Source organism: Neolamprologus multifasciatus, chromosome 23, assembly GCF_963576455.1.
Source record: "Neolamprologus multifasciatus chromosome 23, fNeoMul1.2, whole genome shotgun sequence".
Lineage (NCBI taxonomy): Eukaryota > Metazoa > Chordata > Actinopteri > Cichliformes > Cichlidae > Neolamprologus > Neolamprologus multifasciatus.
In genome coordinates this window covers 28,716,213-28,741,989 of record NC_140460.1, presented here as the reverse complement: position 1 = coordinate 28,741,989, position 25,777 = coordinate 28,716,213, and the positions used below count along the sequence as shown (strand labels likewise).

Genomic DNA, 25,777 nt, shown 5'->3' with positions numbered 1-25,777 from the left:
ATTTGTGATGTGTTCAGCGAACGTGTGCAAATTACAGAATGAAAAACCCATTAAAGTGGGTGCTGTGTTTCATAGACTACTGACAATGGGGAAAAAATGCAAACTCTTAAGAGTCTGTCTACAGATAGATGAAAATCTCTGCTTCTGTGATAAATGTCTCCCGGTACAGCTGCTGAGTGTTGCAGGGAAAATGTAGGATCTGCTTACTCTTTTTCTGAAACCTGACATTTACTGTTGATGCTTCAGATAACTGAAGAATTATCTTCTATCAAACTGTATTGCTGACAACATTTAGCCATGGAAGCTGTCAAAAACTGTTGCTGTAGCTAACAAAAGTTACTGTGCAGCAATGCTTAGCTAACTACTAATATTGCTATGCTAATATGCTGAGAGCGCCAATCATAACACTGTGTTTGTTAGCACTCTTTTTTCAAAGGGATCTCTTTCATTCCAAGACTCTGTATTTGCATTCAGAGACTTTAAAAACATAGCTCTGCATGCTGCCATATGAATGGGCTCTTTTATAGAGTGTCTGAAACAATCCATTTTAGCACGTTTCGTTTGCTTGTTGGCATTTTCATAATTTAATTAAAAAAGATAAACTTATAAAAGATAAACGTGCATAAAGATTGCAATCCTTTTTCATTCTAATCTCGATGAAAGTTACTTATAGCTCATAAAAATCCCAAATCCAGTATCTCAAGGTGTTCCTAAGATCAATCAGGATATATATATATATATATATATATATATATATATATATATATATATATATATATATATATATATATATATTCTATACAATATAAAAAGAAGCCTGTGGCACTTCTGAGGTGTTATTGAAGCCTGGGGTGGCTGGCCAATCAAGCAAAGTAATAATATGGTCAGCAGATAATTTGGTAATAGTTTCGGCAGTGTGCCAGGTGATAAGAAATTGGCATCTCCACAAAGCTTGCATGCTCTAAAATCACTTGGTAGACAGCAGTGTTGAATTTGGACCTGATAAAACACAGCAGTCCATCTGCCAGCACCTGCACCAGCAGATCACATGTCACTCTAACTCAGGGGTGTCAAACTCAAATACACAGTTGGCCAAAATTCAAAACTGGAACAAAGTCGCGGGCTAACATTAATATTTATTGAAAAAGAAAATCTTCCTCCAGATTTAAGAATGAATCTCTTATGGACTCAAACAGGTTTTGCTGAAAAACCGAATATGGAACAAGCAAAGCTTAATACTAAACAATATATATATATATTAGCTGTATAATACCAGTAGGCCAGCTCTAATAATAATTTGGTATGGCTTCGCGGGCCAAAGAGTTTGACACCTATGCTCTAACTCATCACTGACTTCACCGTAGACTTCAAACACCTTGGACTCTGCTCTTTACTCTTCCTCCAGACTTTAAGAACTTGATTTCCTAAAATACTGAACTTACTTTCATCTGAAAATAAGAATCTGTCACAGAGCAAAAATCCAGTTTTTTCCTCCTTAGTGCAGGTAAGATGCCTTTGGTTTAGGAGTGTCTTGATATAAGGGGTGAAACAGTTGTTTGTTGGCTCTGACAACATGCACATGTTAGTAGGTGTACAACAATCACCATCACACAAATGTTTATGCTATTAGCAACAACATTTGTTAAAAGCCATTAAAGAAAAAAAAAAGCAGATCTGAAAGGAACAAAATGAGTTTTGCAGGTTTGATGGATTTACATTTTGACATAATGGTGGTAGATAATTAGTAAGGAGGAAACTCCCACCAGATCCCAACTCTCGGTTGGATTTTTGGGGGCGTGTTGGGCTTAATCAGGTCAGTTAGTTATAACCTTTAAAAAGAAGCACCCTTTACCTCTAAATTTGGTTGAAAAGTGTGATGGAAAATTTTTGTTTCACCTCATCTAACCTCTGCGTACTATTGATATGCAATTGTAAATTTCTTGTATAACGAAAGAGTGTATGAAGACGGGAAAACAAATGACTTTAAGATTTGCTCAAGGCCATGATATACTTCATTATCAAGCTGGTGCCTAGATGATGGCGAGGATTTCACTCCCAACCACTGAATAGACAAAGATTGTATCCGCACAACGGCTTTAACGGAGCTGTTATTATTTTACCTGTTGGTCAACGCTGGTACAAACCCCGTTTGCATTGTATTGATCCCTTTGCAAGGGTTTAACTTTCTTTCAATAAATCTTAGAAAATCTGTTTGGTTTCAATGCTTAAATTATTTTTCCGCAACAAAAGAGAAAAGGTGATTCATGATTATCTTTTCTCAAAAAAGAGCTTGGCATTTTTACTAAATTAAATAAATAAAATCTTATCCATACATCCATCCATTCGCTTCCGCTTATCCTTTTTAGGGTCGTGGGGGGTACTGGAGCTTATCCCAGCTGTCTTAGGGCGAGAGGCAGGGTACACCCTGGACAGGTCGCCAGTCTATCGCAGGGCTAACACACAGACACACCTCTTTTCAATTTAGAGTTTCAAATTAACCTGTCCCCACTAAATAAAATCTTATTTGGTTGTAAAATGTTAGAATGTGGACATATAATGCCGACTAGCCCTGAAAGTCATTTTTTAAACAATAACAAATTTAGTTTTATAAATCTCATGTCATTATGGAAACAACATTAGCAGGGCAGCGGGCCTCATAGCAAGAATGGCCTAAGCTCTAATCTCCTGTTTGTCTAATATTTATATTTTATTCCTGCATAGTTGCCGTAGAGCACCCACAATTTCGTTTTTAATGTACAATGAAAATAAAAGACTATTCTCTTCTCTTCTATTGTTGGCATAGTTGAACTGTTGATAAAATACACCGTTTTACTCTTTAATAGAATTTAAGATATGTTTTCTAGACTACTTTTGAACGAAACTGATGAAGACAGCATTCAGGTTTTACTTTTTTTACCAAATCTCAGTGTTGTTTAGAATTCTCTAAAGTGATCTGTAATATCTTCTCAACAATATTTGGTAGGGTAGGAAAGTTAGTGGACCAACAAAGTCATAAAAGTCATTAAAGTAAATGGAAATCCACAGAGAAATTGTTGAGATATTTCAGTCCAGACTAAAGTAATAGAGTGACCAACCAAGCATCCCTTGAGCCACTCTTCTAGCATGTCTAACAAGTACATGCAGCTATTCCTTAATAGTATGGATTTTCTTCTACAGCAACAAATGACTCATTGCCTGAAAAGCAGGACAAGTTGACATAATCCCCGAAGACTGCAGGCTTCAGCCTTTTACAGCTCATGGCTGCTCTTGCAACTTTACAGAGCAGCCAAAAGACACACTATGTTTCCTGGAGGCCCCCAGATGTGAACATCTTAGAGTGTATAAAAGCAAACACCTAACAACAAACATGTGCAAACAGATCTGTGAAAGTGCCACAGAAAAAGATGAAGCTCACAATGGGTTACAGCGCCTAAACACGAGCGAAGCGCACATACACACCTGCACACACCTTGTCTAACTTAAAATTCCTGTTTTCCTCCTGCCTGCGCTGTCAAGGGTAATAAAACTAACTTACAACTGCGTTCTCCCACCACACGGCCTGGAAGCAGAACTCCTCCCACCCCCTTAACTTCTTCATTTAAATGTGCATTTTGAAGAACAAGCGCTTTTCACATCTCCAAAGGATGTTGATGACTTGAGCACAAATCTCCATACATTTTCATGAGCTAGAAGGAGCGCTATCACGGCGATCTGTGAGGAAATAGCTGGCAGGTTTATGAAAATATAAATTGAATTTTTTTATGAGGAGCGCAGTAATTGAAATATGAAGCAATAAATGAAATATTTATTTTTCAACAGAAATATATCACTTTGATAAAGCTGTTATTGGTGTGGGCCGACTGCCATATTTGGACATTTTTTCTGCATTTCTTTATGAAATGGAATTTGTGGATGTCCTTACAATAAAGCTTTATGGATCAACATAAAACACTGTTTACTGTCATGGGTAATGCTATTACATTTAAAATCTTTGGTGGGGCACCAAATAACAGATAATGGAAAAAGAAAACAAACCCTTTAAAGTGATAGGAAGGGATTTTTTATGTTAGTCCTGGTTTGGGGAGATAGAAGAAACAATGTGGTTTTGTTTACACTTATCTGTTCATGCAGATAGTTTCCCTTTCATTAGTCCAGGCTTTGAGATATTTCTATTTTTCTGCTGCCCCAGCACAATGAAGGTAGATGTATATTGGGACTACTTTATACTAAAGAAATAGTCCCCAATAATGCTCTACAATGGCATTTCAAGAACCACTTCAGTTCAGCTATCTTATAAATGATTTACACTCACCACTTTACACTTTATTATAGTAACGGGTTGGACCCCCTTTTTTAATTCAGATTTGCCTTAATTCTTTGTGACACAGATTCAACAAGGTAGTGGAAACTCTCTTCAGAGATTGTGGTCCATGTTGACATGATAGCATTTCCTGTTCCATCACAAATGTTCTCTACTGGATTAAGATCTGGTGACTGTGGAGGCTATTTGAAAGTACATTACACACCAACAGACTGAACTATTGATATGAGGCAGGACAGAACCACACTTTCATGTGAGTTGACCAAAGACTGACTCTACCAGGAGAAGAAATTAAGACAATTTTTATAGTCTTCTGTTGTCCAGTTTTGGTGAGGTTTCTGTAGCCTTAGTTTCTGTTTTTTAACTGACAGGAGTGGTACCCGTAATTATGAGCACTGTTGAAGAGGTGTATATAATAAAGTGGCCAGTGTCTGTAGAAAATTAGAAAATTAAATTAAATTAAACCTTATTAATATTTTATATATTGTTCTAAAACCTTCATATTTCTTGAACATGTCTTATTATATTTTGATTTTGATCTGCAGTGCCTCTTACCTTATGGATCTATTTTATCTTGTTATATTATTGTATATTTTCTTTTACTAATCTTTTTGACATTATTTGCACTATTTTTAATAGTTGTGATTAATATCTGAAAATTTAGGATAAATAAACTGTATCTTATACAACTATAGTATTTTACTCAGATTGCATGCTTACCAAACACTTTGAGGAAGAGCTCTCTTTCCTGGGATCCTGCCTTATTGGTGGCTCTGCAGGAGTAGGTGCCTCCATCACCCTGCCGGATGTTGCGGATGGTTAACATGCTCCGCCCGCCATCAAGCCGGTTCAAAATGTACTGGTCCGATGGCTCCAGCTGCTGCCCTTTCCTGCACGAGTGAAAAGCAGAGGCACATAAGTAAGGAGTGGAAACATTTGGCAACTACCTCAAAACTGACACTGAACTCCTAAAATATGAATGCGTCAGTACACGTTTGATGTTACAGATGTATAATCTCTGTATTTTGGGTGTCAACCGATCCCATAAAAATCAGGCAAAGTGTAGACACCTCGGCTTTGAAACTATTTCTATCTATAGCAGGTAAACAGGTGAAAACATGACGGCACTTTTTATAGACACTATTTGAAGTGTGATGAAAGGATTGTTTTGGATAAACAGATCAAGCAATAGTTGAAATAACAATTGCTCAATGAATAGTTTGTTGTATGTCATCAGAGTTGTGAAACTCTGCCATGCAGAAAAGTAACATCTTTATTGTGTCAGGCCTGCCAGCACTCACTAGTGTTGCTGTGAATGTTTTCTTATGGACTGCAATGCTCACTAAATGACTCCGGTGTGGTGTGGAGATGCATTGCTGACTTAATGTCTTTTCTTACTGGGCTCTGTGGGGAAATTATCCAGAAAAATCAAACTGATAAATTGACGCATGTCTATATTTAAGCTTCATAACAAAATCATAATAATCTGATGCATGTTAGCTGCCTCCTCCGCTTGTTTATTTGCAGCTAGTTAACCAGGCGTGTATTCTAAAAGGTTCAAGGGATAGCTTTGGTTTTTTTTCCCATACTTGCACAGATTTAGACAAGCTCACAGGTCCTTTTACAGCATTTGTAAGCTGGTAAAAATAAGATTAGCTTAGTTACTGAATTGATTGCTGATATTGCTCTCCATGTCCTGGATTTGTAAATACGTACCTTTGGTAACATGGTAGCATTCTTACTATGAAAACTGATAATACTGTTGTGCTATTTATGAATATTAATAAATAAATATGCCAAAAAGGACAAATTTGGAAGGGACTCTTTAAAACTAACATATACAAACCAGTGTGTACAGTGCAGATTTAACTAGACCTTTGTTTTGCATATTGCATTTCCTCAAATAAAATAACTGCAGCCAGTTAAAAGCTGTGTCTCTAATAAACACTTAGGAAGTGGTTGATGCAAACAAATTAAAGCCAGACAAATGAATGTTTGTTCATGCCTGTGTCAGTTTAAGTAAACTGTGACAACATGAGTTGTTGTCACAGTTTCTGGGTTGCTCTCTGGCAAAAGTAAGATCTCTACAGAGATCCAAACTGATCTTTATTATGTGTGACTTACTGCGCTCTGCAGTTTTATCAGTACATGCATTAACTTTACCAAAAAAAACTTAAAAAGAAATACAGGCCTGCCTTTGATCCAAGCCCTGGTTACCACTTCCTTCTGATAACTTGTGAAGAACCTTCTTCTGTCATAAAACAAAAAGTTATTTCTTTAACTACTGCTTCTACACAGCTTTTCTCTACTTTGTTGTTATAACTAAGCTTTATTGGAGCTTTTCTAGTGCTTATATTTAATTTAAGCTCTATGAACGAATCCTAAAAAGTAAGACGTTTATGTTCTGGGAGTTTTCATGTAGGATAGCATGTTCAAACTTGAACAAGAGTGCCACAGTCACCATTTTTTGCCCAATTTATGTATTAATTAAATAAAAATTTGATTTCAGACAGTTCATTATCAATTGAAAAATGGCTCATTTACTGCAGGGTTTGCACTTAGTTTTTCTCCCCAATTCTCACTCAGTGAAATATTTAATCTGCCCAGGGGATCTGAAAGGCTTACATATAGTTTTATGTATCAGTGTGAATGTGAAGCAGAGCATAAATGGATGAGATTCTCGAAATTAAAATCATTAAGGTTTTACATAAACGAACACAAAACAGATAAAGCTGATCTGATGTTTGCAAACGTGCTTCTGCATATTCAGTTGTGATTCATTATTAATCTGCCCAACTCACAAATATAAAGAAAAGGTATGAAAAGAGATTTAAAAAAAACATTTCGTTAAATATGGATAATAGCATCTTGTTTTTTTATTTTATTTTACAAGTTATTTTATGTAATAAATTCAGAACAGATATCTCAAGTCTTCAGTTCAGGCTGTTGTATTTTTCACAGTGTATATTTTACTGTTCCACTAAAAAACTCTTATTTTTTTTAGGGATTTCACATGAGGGGATTTGAAGTCTCAGACACAAATAGACACGAGTGCAGTTATACTGCGTGGTGAGCTCAGCCTCATTGTACTGTAGGAAAAGCGAGAGGGAGGATAATTGAAAGTCGTCAGAGGAAACACCAAAGCCAAGTAATAATAACTCTGGTGAGCCAAAGAGGAAATGAAGAGAGGCCTCATCTTTGGAATGGACAGTGGAGGACGTGCTGCAGTGCTGAATGTCATTATACTGACTGACTACTGACAGGTAGTCCATTACCCAAGATGCACAGAGGATGAGGTGAAACCTCGCTCTGACAGGAAATGCAACGGGAGAGCCTGGAATAAGTTAGGAGGGATGGCATCAAAAGAAAAACTCAATTGGAATGTGATGTGTTGTTTATACCGAAGCCTTTGTTGTGATTTACGCATTTTAATTCTGTAGTCTGGGACTGACACACAGGACTTATTGACCTGGGAAATGAAACAGACTACACAGAAATGTTTGGCAGTCCATGGTCACTACAAAGTTCAAAATCTGCAGTCAGCTGAAATGAGACCTTGACAGGTGATTTATATTTTATTCAGTCAGCATTAAAAAAAATTGTACATGAGCATTAGAGTGAAGTGGGAGCATGCAAGAGTACCCTTTCAAGTAAACCTCGCAGGATGGTATGCTAAAATAAAACATGCAGCACATTATGTACATTATGCTACTGACATCCACTGGGGTTTGGGTGTATTTTAGCCCCATGCTAAAGCACATATGATATGTGTTATGGTTTTATGGTTTTTCTGTTATGCAGTTTTTTCATTTCATGGTGCTAAAAGTGGCAAAAAATTCATAGAAAGAGGTGGATGTTGCTCCAATGTCACCATAAGCCTGTATCTAACCCCAAATGTTACAGAATCAGTCTATAACTGACTGTGACTGGTCACTGATGACCTTGTACTGTGACACATCTCTTTGCAGTATGGAACTTGACCTTGAACCTATCCATCTATTCTATTTCTATATAAAACAAGGTTGTCAGGACAAATTGTTGTCCTGCAGCAACTATGTTAATATTTGTTTACTCATTTTTTAGTTTTGATTTTTGCCAGTTTCTCTCAAATAATTGCCATATTACATATTGCTGATTGCAAGTAATTGCCAACTGGACTGTTTAGCTGCAGACTGATTCCTACTGATTCTTAGTGCTCTCTTGATGCACCAAAGTTGCTTTGAAGACAGCAACTGACTGCGAGTGGTCTTCAAAGCAATAATTCCAAAGGCAATGAGATCACAAGTTCATTTCACAATGTCTTGTTAATATTTTTTCCAAGTATGACTGTGTCATAATAGGTTAAAAAGCACTTGCACAAAGTTAACATGCTAATTCAAATGGTGATGTTGAACTTGCAATTTTCATGCCTCTGATAAAGACTAAGGTGTCTAGTTCTGGCACAAGGTTGTGCCATTATCTACTTGTAGCAGGGTAGTGGCCAAACCACATTACTACAGCTACACTCCATGAGACTAAAAGTGTCACAAAACCCCAAAATATGTCAAAATAGAATCTCAGTATGACCCACACTTTGAGAGCGAATGACATGCTGCCAATGTGCAAGCCTAAAAACCACAGAGCAATGAAAATACATGTGCACAGCAGGTTTTAGTGCCTCAACCTGCTATGTTAGGACACAAAGTTACTCCAATCACATTACAGTAATCCAAAGCATTACTGTAAAAACAAATCAAGTAATCATATTAGTCAGTAATCCATCACTTATGCCTTTATTTACATTGCATATGGTACCAGTTAAAATCCGACACACTCACCCATTCAAACCTTCAACTGGTACCGCAAGTTCTTCAATTATCTGCACGATGAGCACTCAGATAAAACAAAATCAAGGGTAATGTTTTTTCTGTGCACTTGGGCTACAATCAGCTGACTTCAGCTGATGTAGTAGGGGAAGAAAAATAGCAGAGTGGTGTCCAGCTTTCATTTTCTGCACAGTACTTTCGACAGCATGCTGTCAAAGCGAGCAGTGAAGAACTCAGACTGATGTCAGAGTATATGCTGACCCCAGCCAAGCATCTAAAGCTTCATTTTCAACAGGCAACAAAAGCAGTTACGGCACCTGTTCCTATCACAGAATAACTGTGGCCGTAACATTTTTCTTTGAAGTGCTGCGTTTTAACTTTGCCCTCGGCTTTGTGTGAATTGTTAAGCACTTACAAAAAGACCTTGTGTGTTTTTGTCCTCATTAGGATAGGCCATGATGCTGGTGTGTGGAACAAGGTTCATATTGTTAAACGGCAATTGTGTGCCAATGCATCTCAGGTGGTTATCCGAAATAACACAAAATTAATGTGATGAGTGGTGTTTCTAATTCATTTCTACAGCTATAATTAAGTAACATAGCATTTTAACCTTTAAAAAGTAATGAGTTATGTGTAATGCATTACTTTTTGGTGTAATAACCCCGATCTGTTAATGCTCCTAACAAGAATCACCTTGCAAGATGAAAAATTAGGCTCAAGGATACCCAAGGTAGCGTAAGTGTAATGTCAAGGGGTTCTGAACAAGCATCCAAGTGTGACGAGCTGGGTGTCACCATTATGGTGACCCCTGGTATTCCAGCAGAAGCCAAAAGACACCTTGGGCATATCTCTGAGAGACCAGCAGCTTAAAAAAAACCCTGGAAGAATCTGAGCACTGGGAATGAGAACAGGCTGCTTTCTGATATGAAACCGCAACACTTCAGAACAGGGGTATCAAATATAAGGCCTGGGGGCCAGAATCGGCCTACCAAAGCCTCCAATCTGACCCACTGGAAGGGTTTGGAAAATGTGAAGGAGAGCATACATTAGATGTATCCACATCTAAAAGTATAGACTTTTAGATGTGTTTTCACAAGTTTTACAGCTTCTTCCAGTCATACTGCACCAACGTAAATAATTAGATAAACCATTATGAATTTATTTTAAATTAACAGTCACAATGAGCTAACAGAACTTTTTCTGTAATTTTACATGTGCATTTCTTACAATTTAAGCCCAAAGCAGCATTTCATTATCATGTAGAAAAACTGAGATATATTGTTGAAATTACACTTCTTTTTTAAAATTAAAATATCTCAGGGATTAAATGTGTGATTAAACTTCTTTACGCTGACAGAAATAGGAGTTTCACTGGTCCGTCCCACTTAAGATCAAAGTGGGCTGTGCATGGCCCACAGTGTGAAACGAGTTTGACTTCCCTGCTGTAGAAGAACAAAGAATAAAGTCTCATTAGCTCTCGGTGCTCCGCTGAGTTTCTCTGAGACTTGGTTTAAACTTTTCTTGATCTTGCGAACATCAAATTTTGTGAATGGCAGTTACACATCTGACCATGCAAGAGAATTTTATTAAGAAAAAGGTTTAGTCGCTTACTTCTGTGGTCATTTTTAATTGCCTCAGCACATCAGTGAGCACCTTGTAAGAGTGAATGCTTCTGTATCTAAGCCTCTTTCATTCTGTGATACTATGAGAAACGTATCAAGATATCTTATTTCCCAGGCTCCTCATTTTAACGGGCTTTTTGTGAAATCACAACGTCAAACAAAACTCAGTTTTACACTTAAAGCAAAACTGAGACTGAGGTCGTTAAGCTGTCACAGGGATTGTCTCAATATAAAAGTAAGGATGGAGATGTGCACTTTGCCATCTTCACGCTGAAATATTCTGCAAAATATAACGCCTGCTGTTAAATCATTAAAATTACATTTCACTGTTGTGCTCCAGAGCTGAAAAGCCAAGGTAAGACACCCCGGAGTAAAAGTAATTTCTGCTTTTTTGGAGCCCAGAAACAAGGGAGCAAGATGAATGAGGTTTACAAAGTTGAGGCTGCTTCCAGCTGTGCGTCACCTTTCAAATTTTGTTTGTACTTCACAAAGTGATGCATGTGCCTCATTTTTTTCTGCTGTATTCAACCTCTCTTTCAAACAGACAGTTCAGTTCTCATTACATCTGTATTACAGAGACGATGTCACATGAAATGCAGGAGTGAAGAATTCACCTCGCTGTGCTTCATCTTCCTGCAGAATTGTGCAGCGCTCCTGTGATGAAGGTAAGCGCTCTCAGAGGTGTGTTACCTCTTTGTTAGGGTGATGAATAAAGGCATCTGTGTTTACCATTGATGCACATGCTCAGCATCGGTTTATGTGCTTTTATCTGCTGCGCAGCACTGACCAAGTTACTCAAAAGTACAATAATAATAATAACAGATCATAGGCCCACATCATAATTATGGACTATGAAAGCATTAATTAATGCACTTTGCTGCAGTTCAAATAATGCTCAGCTGATATATTAACAGAGAGCTAATATCAGCCGATATTGGCATATATTCTTTGAATGCCACAAACAGAGCAACCAGCTGTAAATGAGTAATCCATGACTGGCTGCCCCTTCCTGAGCCTGGTTCTGCTGGACGTTACTACCTTCAAAAAGGCTAAAAAAACTACATACAGCAGATGAACAGTTTCCTTAAGAAACAGAAAGAATTCCAGCAAACACCTGACGCAGGATCTGAGAGATGTATCTGGCCCTTCAGTTGATCCATCTAATGTTCACTGAGGCCACATCAGAAATCATCTCAGTGGAAGGACGGCTGTCAAGTCATTCTTAAGGAGAGAAAACAAGGATAAAAGGCTGAGATATGTACACAAGAACTGGACTGAAAATGTGGAGCGATGAATCCAAATTTTTTGAAATTTTTGGTTCAAATCATCATCAACGTGTATGTAGAAGGTCAGGAGAGAGGTACAACAGTGAGTGTCTATGACCATCTGTAATACACAGTGGAGGCTCTGTCTTGGTTTTAGTTGCATTTCAGTTATTTGTGTTGGAGATCTTGTCAAAATCCATAAAATTATGAACACAGAAAAGGACCACTGATTGATTCACCATGCAATACCATCTAGAAAACATCTGATTGCCATTGGCTTCATTTTTCAGCATGACAATGATCCCAAACACACTGCCAATGCAGTAAAGCATACCTGGATAGAAAAACACACAATGAAGCACTATCAGTCATGGATTGGCCTCCCCAGAGCCAGAAACATCCAAAGGAGAGCTTTGAATGTCATTCAAGAAGCCGGTAGAATTATTCCTGAAGACTACTTAAGGAAATGACAAGAAACCTGCCTAAAAGAGTTCAGACTGTGCTGAAGAATAGAGGTGGACACACCAAATGTGGAGCTTCAAGAATTGCACAAACTCTGATTTATACTTTATTTCCATGTATGTTTGCACAAATTTCAATAAATTGTTGCAGCTATTTCATTTCCATTTTTTTAGCAAGTGCTGACCCAACACTTTTACACAGTATTGTACAAGAGTAGAGCTCAAACTCTAGTGGGAAAGCAAAATATCTTAATTTAAGACTAAACTAATATGTTGTTGAATTGTTGCCCTCTTTTTGCCCTTTAGAAACGTTACCAAGCCCACAGTATTTATTTTACCAAATTAACTACAAAATATAGCAATTATGAGGAGCCATGAGGTCACTTGTAAGTCATGTTTGTTTGGATTGTTTATAACATTTATAAAGATATCATGTCTCAAGAGAAGACACTACAGGCTTATTTTCATTTTATTATGTTTATTCTAGGATTCTATTAAAGTAGGTTTGCGTGATTTCAGAGTTCAAAATAACCCTCATTTATCTCAAACTGGGCCTTTAAGCCCCCTTAAATATAGAGATGCTTTAAACAGCAGGTGGGTAGGGTATACAGTCAGATCTATAAGCCTGAGCTGACCACAGACCACGCAGGGATATTCATTCTCAATGACATCACACAGAGACAAAAACAGGCAAAAAAGAGCTTTTACTTTTACATACACGGACCTCATTACTTGAAACGTGTTTGATATAAGCATCCACAAATGAAAAACATAACAGGGCCCCTTTTTGAAAGCTGGACACAGTTCATTAAACTAAATTGTGTCAAATATGTTCAAACTACTCTTTCCAGTAAGTTCCAATAAGGAAAACCTGGGGGGGGGGGGGGGGGGGGGGGGCAGCATTTTAAGCAAACACTAAAAACTTCAATGGAACAACAATAAAGTGTTATCAATAGATGCTCAGGTGCAAAGAGCTTGTTATGATTGCCTGCCGAGTGGGTGCAAGCTAATTGCTCGATGTCGAGCTGTAGAGAGGATAGCGGAGTGTCAAATGCTCTTCAGGTGCAAATTTTCGCTCTGTTGCTATGTGCCATGGATATTACTGTGTGGCTGCTGAGGGCAATGTGCGAGGGTGGACTATAAATTTCTCAGAACTATGAAAAAAAGTCTAGTTGCTCTGAAAACAATACATGCATATTTGTACATAGGCACGAATGGGTAGTAGGGAACATAATAGCCCGTATTATTTGAAAATTACGGTTAAATTTGCCTTAATTAAGTGACTTCAATCCAGTAATCAATCAAGCAGTGCTGTTTTTGTCCCTTATGTTTTCTAACTGAATATATGGCTATTTAAGGAGTTGAACCTTTTGTGTATGATGGCCTTAATCATTTGGTTCAACATCATTTCCTCTCTTAGATGGATACAGCCATTTTTTCCCAGTCTGGAGTGGAAGAGTGGGCTCGTGTAGAGCTCAGCTCATACTTTATGGGATAAATTGAGGCGCCAATGCAAGCCAGGCTTTATCGCCCAAAATCAACACTGAGCCTCACAAATGCTGTTGGAGCTGAATGGGAGCAAATCCTCGAAAGCAGGCTCCAAGAATCTTGTGGGAAGCATTCCCATAAGTGTAGGCGCTGCTATATCAGCAGATTAATTCTCATGGTTTTGGAATGAAATCATATTAGGGTAGCACTTTCGGTGTCTACTTGGGTATAAACCTATCCTACATCCTTGAGGGAGCACCAATATTCTTTGGATGTCTCCCAATCCCAATATCTCTTTGAGCTTTACCTGTGCCATGTGACTATGGGGTCCGGAGATCCAGAAGTGATGCAAGTAAAGGTGACAGATTCCTGGTAGTCAGCTGTGGCATTGAAGGACTGCTGGAACACTGACAACACTGGAGGGACTGCAGACACACACACAAAAAAAAAGAACAGGAAATAACACATGGCGGTATTAGATCCTGAGAGTTAATCAAATCAATCCGGACTGAAAGCTAAAATTGGACTATAATCTAGCAAAACATTCAGTATTCATAATGCTACATGGTGCAGGATTTTCACAAGAAGCAAATAAAAGACTTTCATGAGGATTGAATTGGCCTTGCGAGTGGCCTGTATGCAAGTGCTGGAAAAACGCTACTTCTGCTGGTAATCCCGTGGGGATTTCAAATAACATTTTGACCCAGCTTTGGTAAAAAAAAAAAAAAAAACACAAAGGAACCGAATACACTGACGCGAGGCCATTATTCTATTGTGCGCCTCAGAAATGCTCTGTTAAATCTATATAAACAATGGCAAGACAGAAAATGTGTTTCAACATGAAAAAAACAGCTGTGAAAACGAACGCTTTCCTTTTGTGAATAAACTATTCCTGTCAAGCGCTCGAGCTCTGACAATTGTTCCTCTTGTCAGGCCAATTTCTGCAGAATCAAAAGCCGAAGTGCTTTGCTGCCCTAATTTTATAGGTCTGTGGTTTGATGGACATGCAAATGCAAACTCTTTTTTTAGGGTTACAAATGACTCGTATTTATTTACGCAGTGCTTCTTTCACTTTTCTTGCAATCAAAGTGAAATACGCCCTTTGACAAATCTTTAAAATGTCTTCACAAATCATATTTACATATTTTTTGTTCATCTCCTATGGTTTATGTATTTTTTAAAGCACCTGGATCTTGATTTCTAATAAGAGTTTTCAGATGTATTTTTTTGGGCCACCTGACACCACTAAATTCAAGAGAAAGGAGAAACTGGGACTCATATATACAAAACAGATGGATAAATAGAACCAGAGGCCTGAAGATTGATGCATTTGACTTTGGAGTGAACATTTATTTGCTTCAGTGCCCATACAACAGAAAAGCTTGGACATCAGAATCAAGAATGAACAGATGTGTCCAACATGATTTCATTTTACCGATAACAATGTTTCAAACAGTCACGATGGTACCGTACCTCATTTTATTCACTGTATATAACCCTCATCTGCATGACTTTATCAGTCTCTTACATCATTGTGGAGAAATTTTGGTCCAATCCTCTTTAGAGCATTTATTCATACAAAATTTATTATTCAGGTCATTTAGATTTGTAGGTGGTCTTTTATTTACTTCTTTAGGTCCCACCACAGCATTTCACTTAAGTTAAAGTCTGGACTTTCAGTTTCAACCATCTTATTGTAGATTTGCTGCTCTGCTTAGCATCATTGCACTGCTGTGTGACCTAATTTGAGCCAAGATTTAGCTTCACATTTGACTCTAGAATAGTTGGTATACAGAGGAGTTCATGCCCAGGGTGCCCAGGTGCTGTGGCTACTAAATAAGCATTAATCATCCACCACTGTGCTTGACAGCAGCTATGACGCATTTGGTTTTAAACCTAAGTGGCACTTGTGGCCAAACATCTCCACTTTGGTTCCGTCTGTCCAAAGGACATTGCTCCAGAAGTCTTGTGGTTTGTTCAGATAAAGCAAACCTGACCCATGCTTCATGTTCTTTGTAGCGTTCCAGGCAAACCACACTTATTCAGTCTTTTTCTAATGCTACTGTCATGAACTTTAACATCACAACAACGTGAGTGTGTGGGGAGGAATTGTAATAGTCTTTGTCACTGCAGAACGATGCACTCATAATTCTTCCCTGACTGATAGGCAGCAATAATTCCTTCTCTAAGATTAATACTGATGTCTTTCCTCCTCAGCACTGTGTTAGCACACACCTATAAACTACACGTGTGCACCCTGTGCAAACGTTCTGCTTTTATAGAGGTGCTCACACGTGCTGATGATCAATTAATTAACTCCTACCTATCCTCATAATTTCAATGGAGGCAGTAAAGGTGTACTTAGTTTTTCACAGGACCTCAAAGATTCTATTACTCTCAGTCATATATTTTTGCACAAACCATACCAAACTACTAGAAGTTCCCTTTAAATTCCTCTTTGTTTTTGCATGTTTTGCCACTGCATGTACTCTCCTTTGCTAAAATATGCGGTTATATCTGTCTAACTAACTGACATGCATCAGTCAGTGTCCACGAGTGTCCACGTGGCACGCTTTGCTAATCTTCCACAAGCAGCTGCATTGGCATGATGGTAAACAGCAGAGGCCTTGATGACTTTATCAAGAGTATATGGTGAGCACTGTCGGGAACATGTAGCGTGCCCCTGTCATGCAGTCACCTGAGGGCTGTCATCTTGTCATTCAGTGAAAGGAGAGCGGAGGAAGAGCAGGCTTTTCTTCATTCTCACTTGCAATGACAAGGGAATGACAGCTTCATGGTGCAAGCGTGTTTATCAGGCATCTTAATCTGTTTCACAAGCCTGTATTTATGCTGTACTTTGACTACCACTGTACTGTGGTCCTGACCAGTCACAGGAAGTGATTAATCATGTCTGGAGCAGCTTATTGGAGCTCTGGAACATTCACTCTTCTATTTTGCTTCTGCTGGGCAGTTGACGACTACAGGTGAAAATCAATTAAGTGCACTACCTGAAATCCACTGAGTTAGAATAAGTGAACCAGTGAGTTGCAGTACTGTTGTTGTTGTCTGTGGTTTAAGCTTTGAATTCAGGTCCATGAACCAGCTAAAGTATCTTTGTGGCCTTTTGTTGTATAACCAGAGTATTTATGGGTTTGTGTTTTCTACTTCTTTTTATTTTTATTTCATTTTGACTTTATGTTTTGAATTTAGTTTAGTTTCCAAAGTAAATTTTCTTATTTCAATTCAGTGTTTTTCAGAGTTATTATATGGAGGGCATATGTCAGAGGCAGGACTGAGAAAAAACAGTAGGTAAAATCAGAGGTAATACAAAAAATAAACACAGAAACATCCACAGCCTTTTGAAAGCTGTTGACTCACAGGTTTGTTTCCATTCAGTCTCAATAAACATGTTTATCAATGTGTCATCAGTCAAGGTGTCATAAACTATACTACCTCTATGTTTTTATTTTAGTTTAATTCGTTTTCCAACTCACAAAATTATTTCAGTTAATTTGCTTTTTTTTTAAGTCCATTTTTTCTTTTCATTTTGGTTTAGTTTTAGGCAACTAGAATGTAACTTCTCTCCTATCTATTATCAAATTATAAAGATACTTCATGCACCATGCATGAAGAAATGCATTGTGGGTAAGCAAAAGCACAGGCTGGAAGGATACTGGATCAATCCCATCACATCTGAAGGAGAAGATCAATGCTATCTCCACTTCTGTCTTCTCTTGATGAAAAGTCTGCTTTGCATGTTGAAAGGTCACCAAACTCCTCCTCCTTCTCTTTTTTCTCCCTTCTTTTCTAAACGAGGACCATCTAAAAGGTACGGGAGGAAAATAGTAAAAACGACTGAAGTCCAGACAACACGATGAGGACGTGCTATATTTGTCAATTAGCCCACCAACTGCACCTACTGCATTTGCATAATTTCATCTGATTACAGCGTGAGCACAATCGAGGTAAGGAAATACTCTGTGATATCATGTCTGTCATGTGTTAACATCCAGATAACATCCAGCACACCTGGATACAGGCTGATGTGTAGGTTTAAATCAAGGTTTTAGCTTTATAGAAGCTAAATTTTGCTTCTTCCACAATGAGCTACCAAAATGAGGCATGTGCTGCCACCATTGTGTTTACAAGATCTGGTCTGCTTGTAATTAGAAGGCATTAAATTAAAACAAACAAAATGCCCCAAATGCAGCAAATTAAAAACTGAAAATTTGTTCTGTGTGATCAAACATGCACTCATTCCAATTCTCTAATTCTACCACCATCTCGATATTTGAGTAAGTTAATTTATTCTCTAAGAAGAGGATCAACAAAACATTAGACCAACGCTACCCACACAGAGGTGTTGGAGCACATGAATGATGAAATTGCTGAAAAATGAGACGCTTGCTATTGGGATCCAAACAAAAACCTGCTTCACAGGTATTGCAACTGGCAGCTGCGAAAGACATTTTTTTTCCCTCTGATCACATCGAAAGGGTTGAAAAAGCTTGAAAGGTCTCACAAAAAAAACAAGCTAAACGTGTTTTTAATATTCAAAAAATGTAAACAGCTCCTCATTTGGGGGTTTTGGAAGTTATTGAGAGATAATGAAAGGAATTTGTTCTCCAGGTGATGACATCCAGAGGACACTTATTCCACCTAGATCCCCCCCCCCCCCCCCCCCCCAAACAACTCAAAGATGAAATTAAATATTAAGAATAGCTTCAGGGCTCATTAAACTGCTGCTTTTTGATGAAGAACAGCGGCAAAGCAGGTAGACTTGCCTTTTTAACAAAAACATACTGTGGATAGGGGATTGTAATCAAAAAAAGGCATCAGCGCAGAAATGAAGCAATGCTTCTGTTCTGTAGTCTTTTTTTTAAAGATCAGTTACACTAACAGCACCAGTGTGTATTACTACAAAGAAAAATACATCGGTACATCTACAGTTCCATAGTGTCTGATCTATGTGCTATCTCATGTTGTCTATGTACTGTAACTCCTAAAAACAAAGAAATAAATCAATGAAAATCTCCTTTTTTTGTCTGTAAAATCAACACAATATGGAGTGCACGCACACACACATTTTAGGTGCAGAGAGCTTTTCAGGGATAAAAATGGCCTAAGCAATAATCAAACACTATGAGTCCTTTCCAATAGTTCTGACTCTGCGAGTGAGATGAGCAAGCATCTGGCTGACATGATAACCATTGATTTCCAAGCCAATAGATCTCTATTCTCCAGTGTGTGCCCTCCTCCCCTCTCTTTTCCTATGCAATACGCTCCCACATCAGCAGGCCTTGTTGAAACAGGCCTGTTAATGAGACAAACTGCCAAGCAAGAAGACTTCAAAAGAGCAAATCAGCAACAGGGTTTAAGCATCCAAAAAGAATCTGGCAAGCTTTATGAATTCTTCATGTATTAGTCATATGCTTGAAACTTCAGAGGCTTGGGCGAGATAATGCGAGGTTCACAGACATGCCCACCAATGTGAGAATACATGAAAACATATTTAAAGATGACTCATTTTAAATGCAGGAGCTGGAGGACTTGATTTCTGTTAGCCCTCTAATTAGCTTCAATAAAGTCAGGATAGCCCGTGTTTAGAAGTTGTGAAGTCTTCTTGGTTAATGTCATGACTGTATTATACCTACTACAAATTAAGCGAGTCAGTGTTTTGAGACGAGACCCCTGCTGGGTTCTCTATTCAGGATTTGTTTCGCTTTCTAGATTAACACACAAGTTGGAGTCAAACCAGCCCTGATTTACAACTGGGAATGTAATGTAACAGAGATGGGTATTTATATTCCCTTATTGCACGCGAAGCAGTTTTGATTGATGTTGCTGCAAAATCATGCAAGAGATCCTGAAGGACACAGCCAGTAGTTTCACTGACAGCTCAAAGGGAGAAAATTGTGGGGCTTCGTGTTTGAGTGAGCGAACCCACAATTAATTGGATTTGTTGAGGAAGAATGCAGGCAAAAAAAATCAGAACGTTATTTCCATTTTACATCATCATCAGTTGCTATAGAAACTGGCTGTTGTGGCTATTGGGTCAGAGATGAATGAAAATCTGTGTTAAAGTGTTAAAAATGGATACAAGTGGCAGATGACAGTGCCGAACACTGCAATCTGAACCAAGTAATCCAAAAATTATTGGAAAGTGGAATTATTGGAAAGAAGTTTTTGAAAATGTACTTATTTTCTTGCTGTGCATTTTGTAATTTATGGTTTATAAAAGCAGACACTAAATTCCGTGACTGAATGTGTTCACAGGTCACAAATCAAGCCAGAAGGGGGGTCATTGTCCCATAAACATGAATATATTTAAAATCATTTTTGAAGCTAGATGAGCTAGAGGAGGAACCATGCAGATTTCATCTTCAAACGTGACATCTGTCCTTCATATACATTCTACAGTCTGGCTCCATTCAAGGGCAACAAACTCTGTCTACCACAACCTACGAAGCTAACTAGCTTAGTAGCCCCTTAAAGCTACTTCCTTTTTCATTAGAGCTCACCACAGTACATAGTTCCACATACACCTCCTCCTGTAGATTTATTCCCAGATTTGTGTTAGGTGAATGTGTTAACCACTACAATACAGGCCCGCTTTGTAGTGCTTATACTTACTGAACCTATACCGAGCAGTACTGGACTTTCTCTGGGTTTTACCATATTGTCCTAAATTTGTCTTAAGTTCACTTAAGACACATATTGTAACATTTAGTGTAAATAGATGGTGCAAACTCTTGCTCACCACCAGGGGTCAGCATTTTTCCAGGGGTATGTTTTTTTTTTTTTTTTAGATTTTTCCTGCTGTTCTTTTATATTTGACATGTCTTATTGTTATCCTACTGCTCAAAAGGCTTTGCCTTTTCCCATGCTGCCAAATATAATAACGCACAGCAGTTATGATGTGTTAGTAAAGACTTAACAGGCTGATGTTCCCCATCTTGGCTCTATATTTAAGTTTAGTTGATATCTATTCAACAAAGTATATGCATGTTATGGAAGTTCCTTTAAATTTTGGTAACAGCTTTAGCTCATTTTGGAAGGCTGCAAACTACTTTTAACCGCTATAAATTATAGTAAGTGAATTTCACAAACCATGACAGAAAGCAATAAACAAAAGTAATAAATGGTGAAAATGTGCCAAGGAAATTACAAAAATGGAACTCAAGCTGTTATGCAACTGTGCTTTATATTTTCATTTGAAAAACAGCATGAATGGTTTTACAACTTTGTGAGTTTGTAAGTAACTTTCTGTTCTATTGAATCTTTTCAGCATTTTTCTTTAAATTATGTTAAATATAGTCAATGAAAAGCTTCCTTGACTCATATGTGGATACTTTTGAGATCACTTCCTGAAATGTTCTACATTCTTCTAGTCACCAAGCTGTTTTTGCCCTCAGGTTGATTAGCCATTCAGCGGGTAGCCTCCTTCTCTCGATACACCATCATCTTCATCTATGGTCTGCTTTGATGATACGCTGGAGACTGGGAGCTGCAGCAGGTCAGCAGAGCTTCATTTGCTGCATGCTTGCGGGGAAGAAACCACTCTTTTATCAACTGACACATGAATATTTATGACTTCACATTGGTAGGGGAGTATACAGTAAGTTATTTCAGCTCTGCTTCTCGAAAAGAAAATGTTGTTCTGCATCACTGGCTAAAGTAATGTCTGTTAACATGTTGCTGAAATAGAGCAGACACTTCTTCTGACGTGCTAAATCAAAAGAACAGCATGACGTATTGTTGCTGCATGCTGAATATAAAAGCGCAACGCCCAACTTGAAGATGGTTATCAAGTTCAATTGTACTTCACAATAAAAACTAACTAAAAAGACACTGCAGCATTCAATCAGCCAATCATCTCAGCTGGTAAGTGGATGTGCAGAAACCAATTCAGGAATAAAATTTACAATTTTGTGCAGAAACTCTAAAAAATATTGTTTGACTGCTTTTTTAACAAAATGCACTAATTCAAGAGGCAATCTCACATATACATAAAATGACTCAATTAAATAATCAACATTATTTTGGGACAAAACACGCTAAATACTCTTTTTCCTGAGCATGCCTGCACTGTGCTGGAAACCTTTGTTTTGGTTTCCTTGACAATGTCACTAAATAAAATGCTTCTGCTGGCAAAGTCTATATAATAAAGTTGGCAAGCAATGTTCCCTCTAATTTTCCATGTGTCTGAGCGACACACAAACTCCCTGAGCGTCCCTTGGACCACTGTGAGTAACAGCAGACATGTGCACTGTGGTCACGCCAGCATCGAATCCATCCAAGTTACATGGTTTATTAAAATAATCAAATTACAGCATTTACATTTATGTTAGACTACTTTTACTTCACTGCTTTAGCCCACTTACAATGAAAATTAAAAAAAAAAAATCTTGTTCATGACCTGTGTAGGATGTTAACACTATTGGAAGTAAAAGTAACTTGAACTCCAATTTTGAAAACAAAACTTTCTTTTTTCTTTTTTTAAATAAAGCTCTGACTTGTATTATGAGTCTGTGGTCTGGGAGAGAGTCCTGTAACTCTGTCTGCAAAATACAGTATATAAAGACCAATGTTTGGCAATTAATTATATAGTTACTTCTTCAAAAAAGTAACTGAGTCATGCAAACAACAGTTTTTGCAGCTGTTTACCTAAAAATGCAGCCACGGTGTTTTTGTTTTTTTTTAAATAAACATTTCAAACTATTTACAGAACAATCAGCTGTTCTGCATCAAATTTGATGCCACACAAATTATTTGTGCCACTCCAAAAAATAATTTCTGTCCACTATGAGATAAAGGAGAACAACAGCCTGATACCTGCAGGCCTGACAGCAGGAGATGTATCACTCCTGTAACACCTGTAACACTCAGCAGTCGCCTCATTGTTTTGACGCACACAACAAAACTATTGACTACACTACACACTAACTACACAAGATTTGCGCTAAACATCTCAAATCTCTCACATCTCTAAACACCGCCATCACTCCTAAAACTTCCCCCTTCCTAAACAACTAAATGCCATGTTGCCATATCATTTTTTGATTCGTCCACATGGTACATTTTTCCACCAATAGGAAAAGGTGGGGTTTTTTTGGTGTTGTTTTCTTCTCACAGGGCTTTCGAGCCCTGTGAGAAGAAAATCAAACATTGCATATATTTTTATCATAACTCTGGTTTTACGTGGCCTATCAACACAATTTAAAAACTGGTATAAAGTCCACATACTTTCCGTCAATTGTTCCGTCTGTCCTGCTCACATCTCCAATGGTTGTACACGTTGTCATTAACGTGGCTTCACTCCACATCAGCTGCTTTGCTAGCTAAAACACCGTTGTCGGCACATAAGGACGCTGCCATAGCCTGTCAGCGACGTTGATTAGCTGCATATATATGAATGTGAATCGCATTACTTTCTGGACTATGGGATAAGGTGGCATCATTCTAATCCCATATGGGAGCAGCCAGTCACTTACTGACTAACACTGCCAAACAGAATTGCTAAAGTTTTAATTTTAATTTAGGTTTGATTTTTTTTTTCTTTGCGCAACGCAGATATTCTGTGTGCAGAGACCATGCCAGCAGTGCGCAATTGTGCACACGCGCAGCTTAGAGGGAACATTGTTGGCAAGGTACTTGAAGGTTGGCCTAAGGGCTTTTAAAACTTATTTCAAACATTAAGTGTTGTGCTGAATTCATCCCTCTTTAAACTGAGCTGTTATTCATTCAGAAAAATATTCTGATTAAGGAAATATAAAGCTTAAATGAATGGATTATAAGATTTACTTTGATGGATATGCATTGATACAATTTTGAAATTATACATGTTGAAAACGTAAACATTGCCATCCTTTTTCCCAATTTTCCTGTCTGAATACAGCAAAGTAATGTGTGAAAACTCATTCTGAGGGCTCAGGTTGGTTAACTCTGATTTACTATATTTGATGGGAGTTGTACAGCATGTTTGGATTTCATCTTACAGTTTCTGTTTATTTCATCCTATAGTGTCTGTTGATTGTGTCCTATTAGCAAAGACTGGCACTTGTGAAAATTGTGAGGTCAGTTGCTAAAGTTGTTTGCACATGAGCATTGTGGATTGACCTTTGGTCTTTGATGGCAGACTAATTGTAAATAAGTGTACCACACAGGCTGCCACTGGTTTCACTTTTTCCTGCTCCTTTTTTCAGAGAGACCGCTCATAACTTGCTGCAAAAATACATCGCTTTATTCAAGTAGTTTATGACCTAGAATGGTTGTGAAGCAGAATTCAGAAATAAGGTGAAACTTGCACATGCAACAGAGTGAAAGGTGTTAAAAAATGAACCATAGCAAGAAATGGGATGAAACTAGCTAGTATGACATTTCAAAAAGCAGTTCAAGTGAAGTTTTATATAGATGTGTCCAGATTTAGCTTCTTTTCATTGTTGGCTGTAACTATATGTTGGATAAGAATCAACGCCCAGTCTTATTTGGGCACAAATGAGTGTTTCAAGTTTTCCATGTTACACTGATAATTTAGGATTAGAAATTAGGATGAATCCAAACATGCCCTGTAGCTGCATCAGTTTAGTTCTTCATCATTTCTTCTTCTTCTTTTTTCAGAATTCTATAAAACACAGAAGAACTGTGTTTCTACCTTTTTTCGCCACAGTTTGTGTCTTACTTTGTGTCTGCCAAATCCCCAGGCATCACAACAGGAAACCGTTTACAGTCTGTAGCTGACAGATAAAACATGTACCCTGTTGTACTCATTGACACACCTGAGGCCCCTAGCAATCTACTTAATCTCCATCTGGTTGTGTTGTCTGACCAATGCAAGGTGTCAATACAGTAGATCTTCTAGCTGCCCCTGTGGCTTACTTTGGAAAATCTTTGCACGAATAGTACTTCTTGCTCTAATTTGGTTTCACAGCTGCAAAGGAAGGGACTAGTCCTAGTCAACACTACTGAAGTGTAATGCTCTACAAATGAAAGGCAGTGTTTTCGGGATCAAACAAGACTCAAGTTCTAGCCTCTTCCACTGCCTACAAAAATAGCTCTTCAGATGAGATATGTAGGCTTAAGGGATTGAAATGGAAATAACTGGAATGCACAGGTTTGCTTGTTCAAATAACTGAGAGTAAAAGCTATGGTATGGGTGCTATATGGCTTTCCATAGTTCAACTGCACAGTGCCTCGTACACTCTAGAAAACTTCTTAGGGACTATTAGGGACACCATCAGGAAAAAAGAAAACGTGGATGTAAGTCAGATAGAGATGTCAGAGGAACCACAAGGCAGCACATCCACTGCTTTGTTCTTGGATACTTTGCATACTAACATAGATTTGTTGAAAAGAAGCAGAGCAGCAGTTTTTCAGATCTCTAAGTATTACTGTGAAGAGCTGAGTGGATGACATGTTCACTTTCTACAGAAAAAAGATAGGGAGCTTATACTATTTGTCTGCCCCATGACACTAGGTGACATTTAAGCAAATGCCCTCTCTATCTTTTCTACCTTCAGACCAACTCTTTTATGCTAGAGGCTTAACTAAAAGTCTCTCTGAACCACTGCTATCTCAGAACTAAATACCATGATGGCAGTTTGAGAAGTTCTGCAAGAAAAACATCAGTTTGCAATAGTAGATCTTCTACACTACTTGGAGGCCATGCAGCTGTAAACACTGAGGCAGGAGGGGTTTAAGTGACCCAGCAAATGTACCGTTTTTCCCAGCTTTGTTTTGGTTTCCACAAATTTATGAATTAAGTACCAAGCTATTTAGGCCTTTTGTTTGTCATTTGCCAGTAGGTAAATTTATT

General features: G+C 38.0%; 1 protein-coding gene across 3 annotated transcripts in view; it reads right to left on the bottom strand.

Annotated features, from left to right (window-relative positions):
- The window catches only part of ncam2a (neural cell adhesion molecule 2a), a 401,748-nt gene that overhangs the window by 81,524 nt on the left and 294,447 nt on the right, over positions 1-25,777 (bottom strand). For all 3 annotated transcript variants that reach the window (XM_085152561.1, XM_085152559.1, XM_085152560.1), the window contains exons 6-7: positions 14,270-14,387; positions 5,042-5,211 (exon numbers count right to left, since the gene is read on the bottom strand). In XM_085152561.1, the coding sequence (XP_085008687.1) occupies positions 5,042-5,211; positions 14,270-14,387 (288 nt within the window). The remainder of the gene's footprint in view (positions 1-5,041; positions 5,212-14,269; positions 14,388-25,777) is intronic.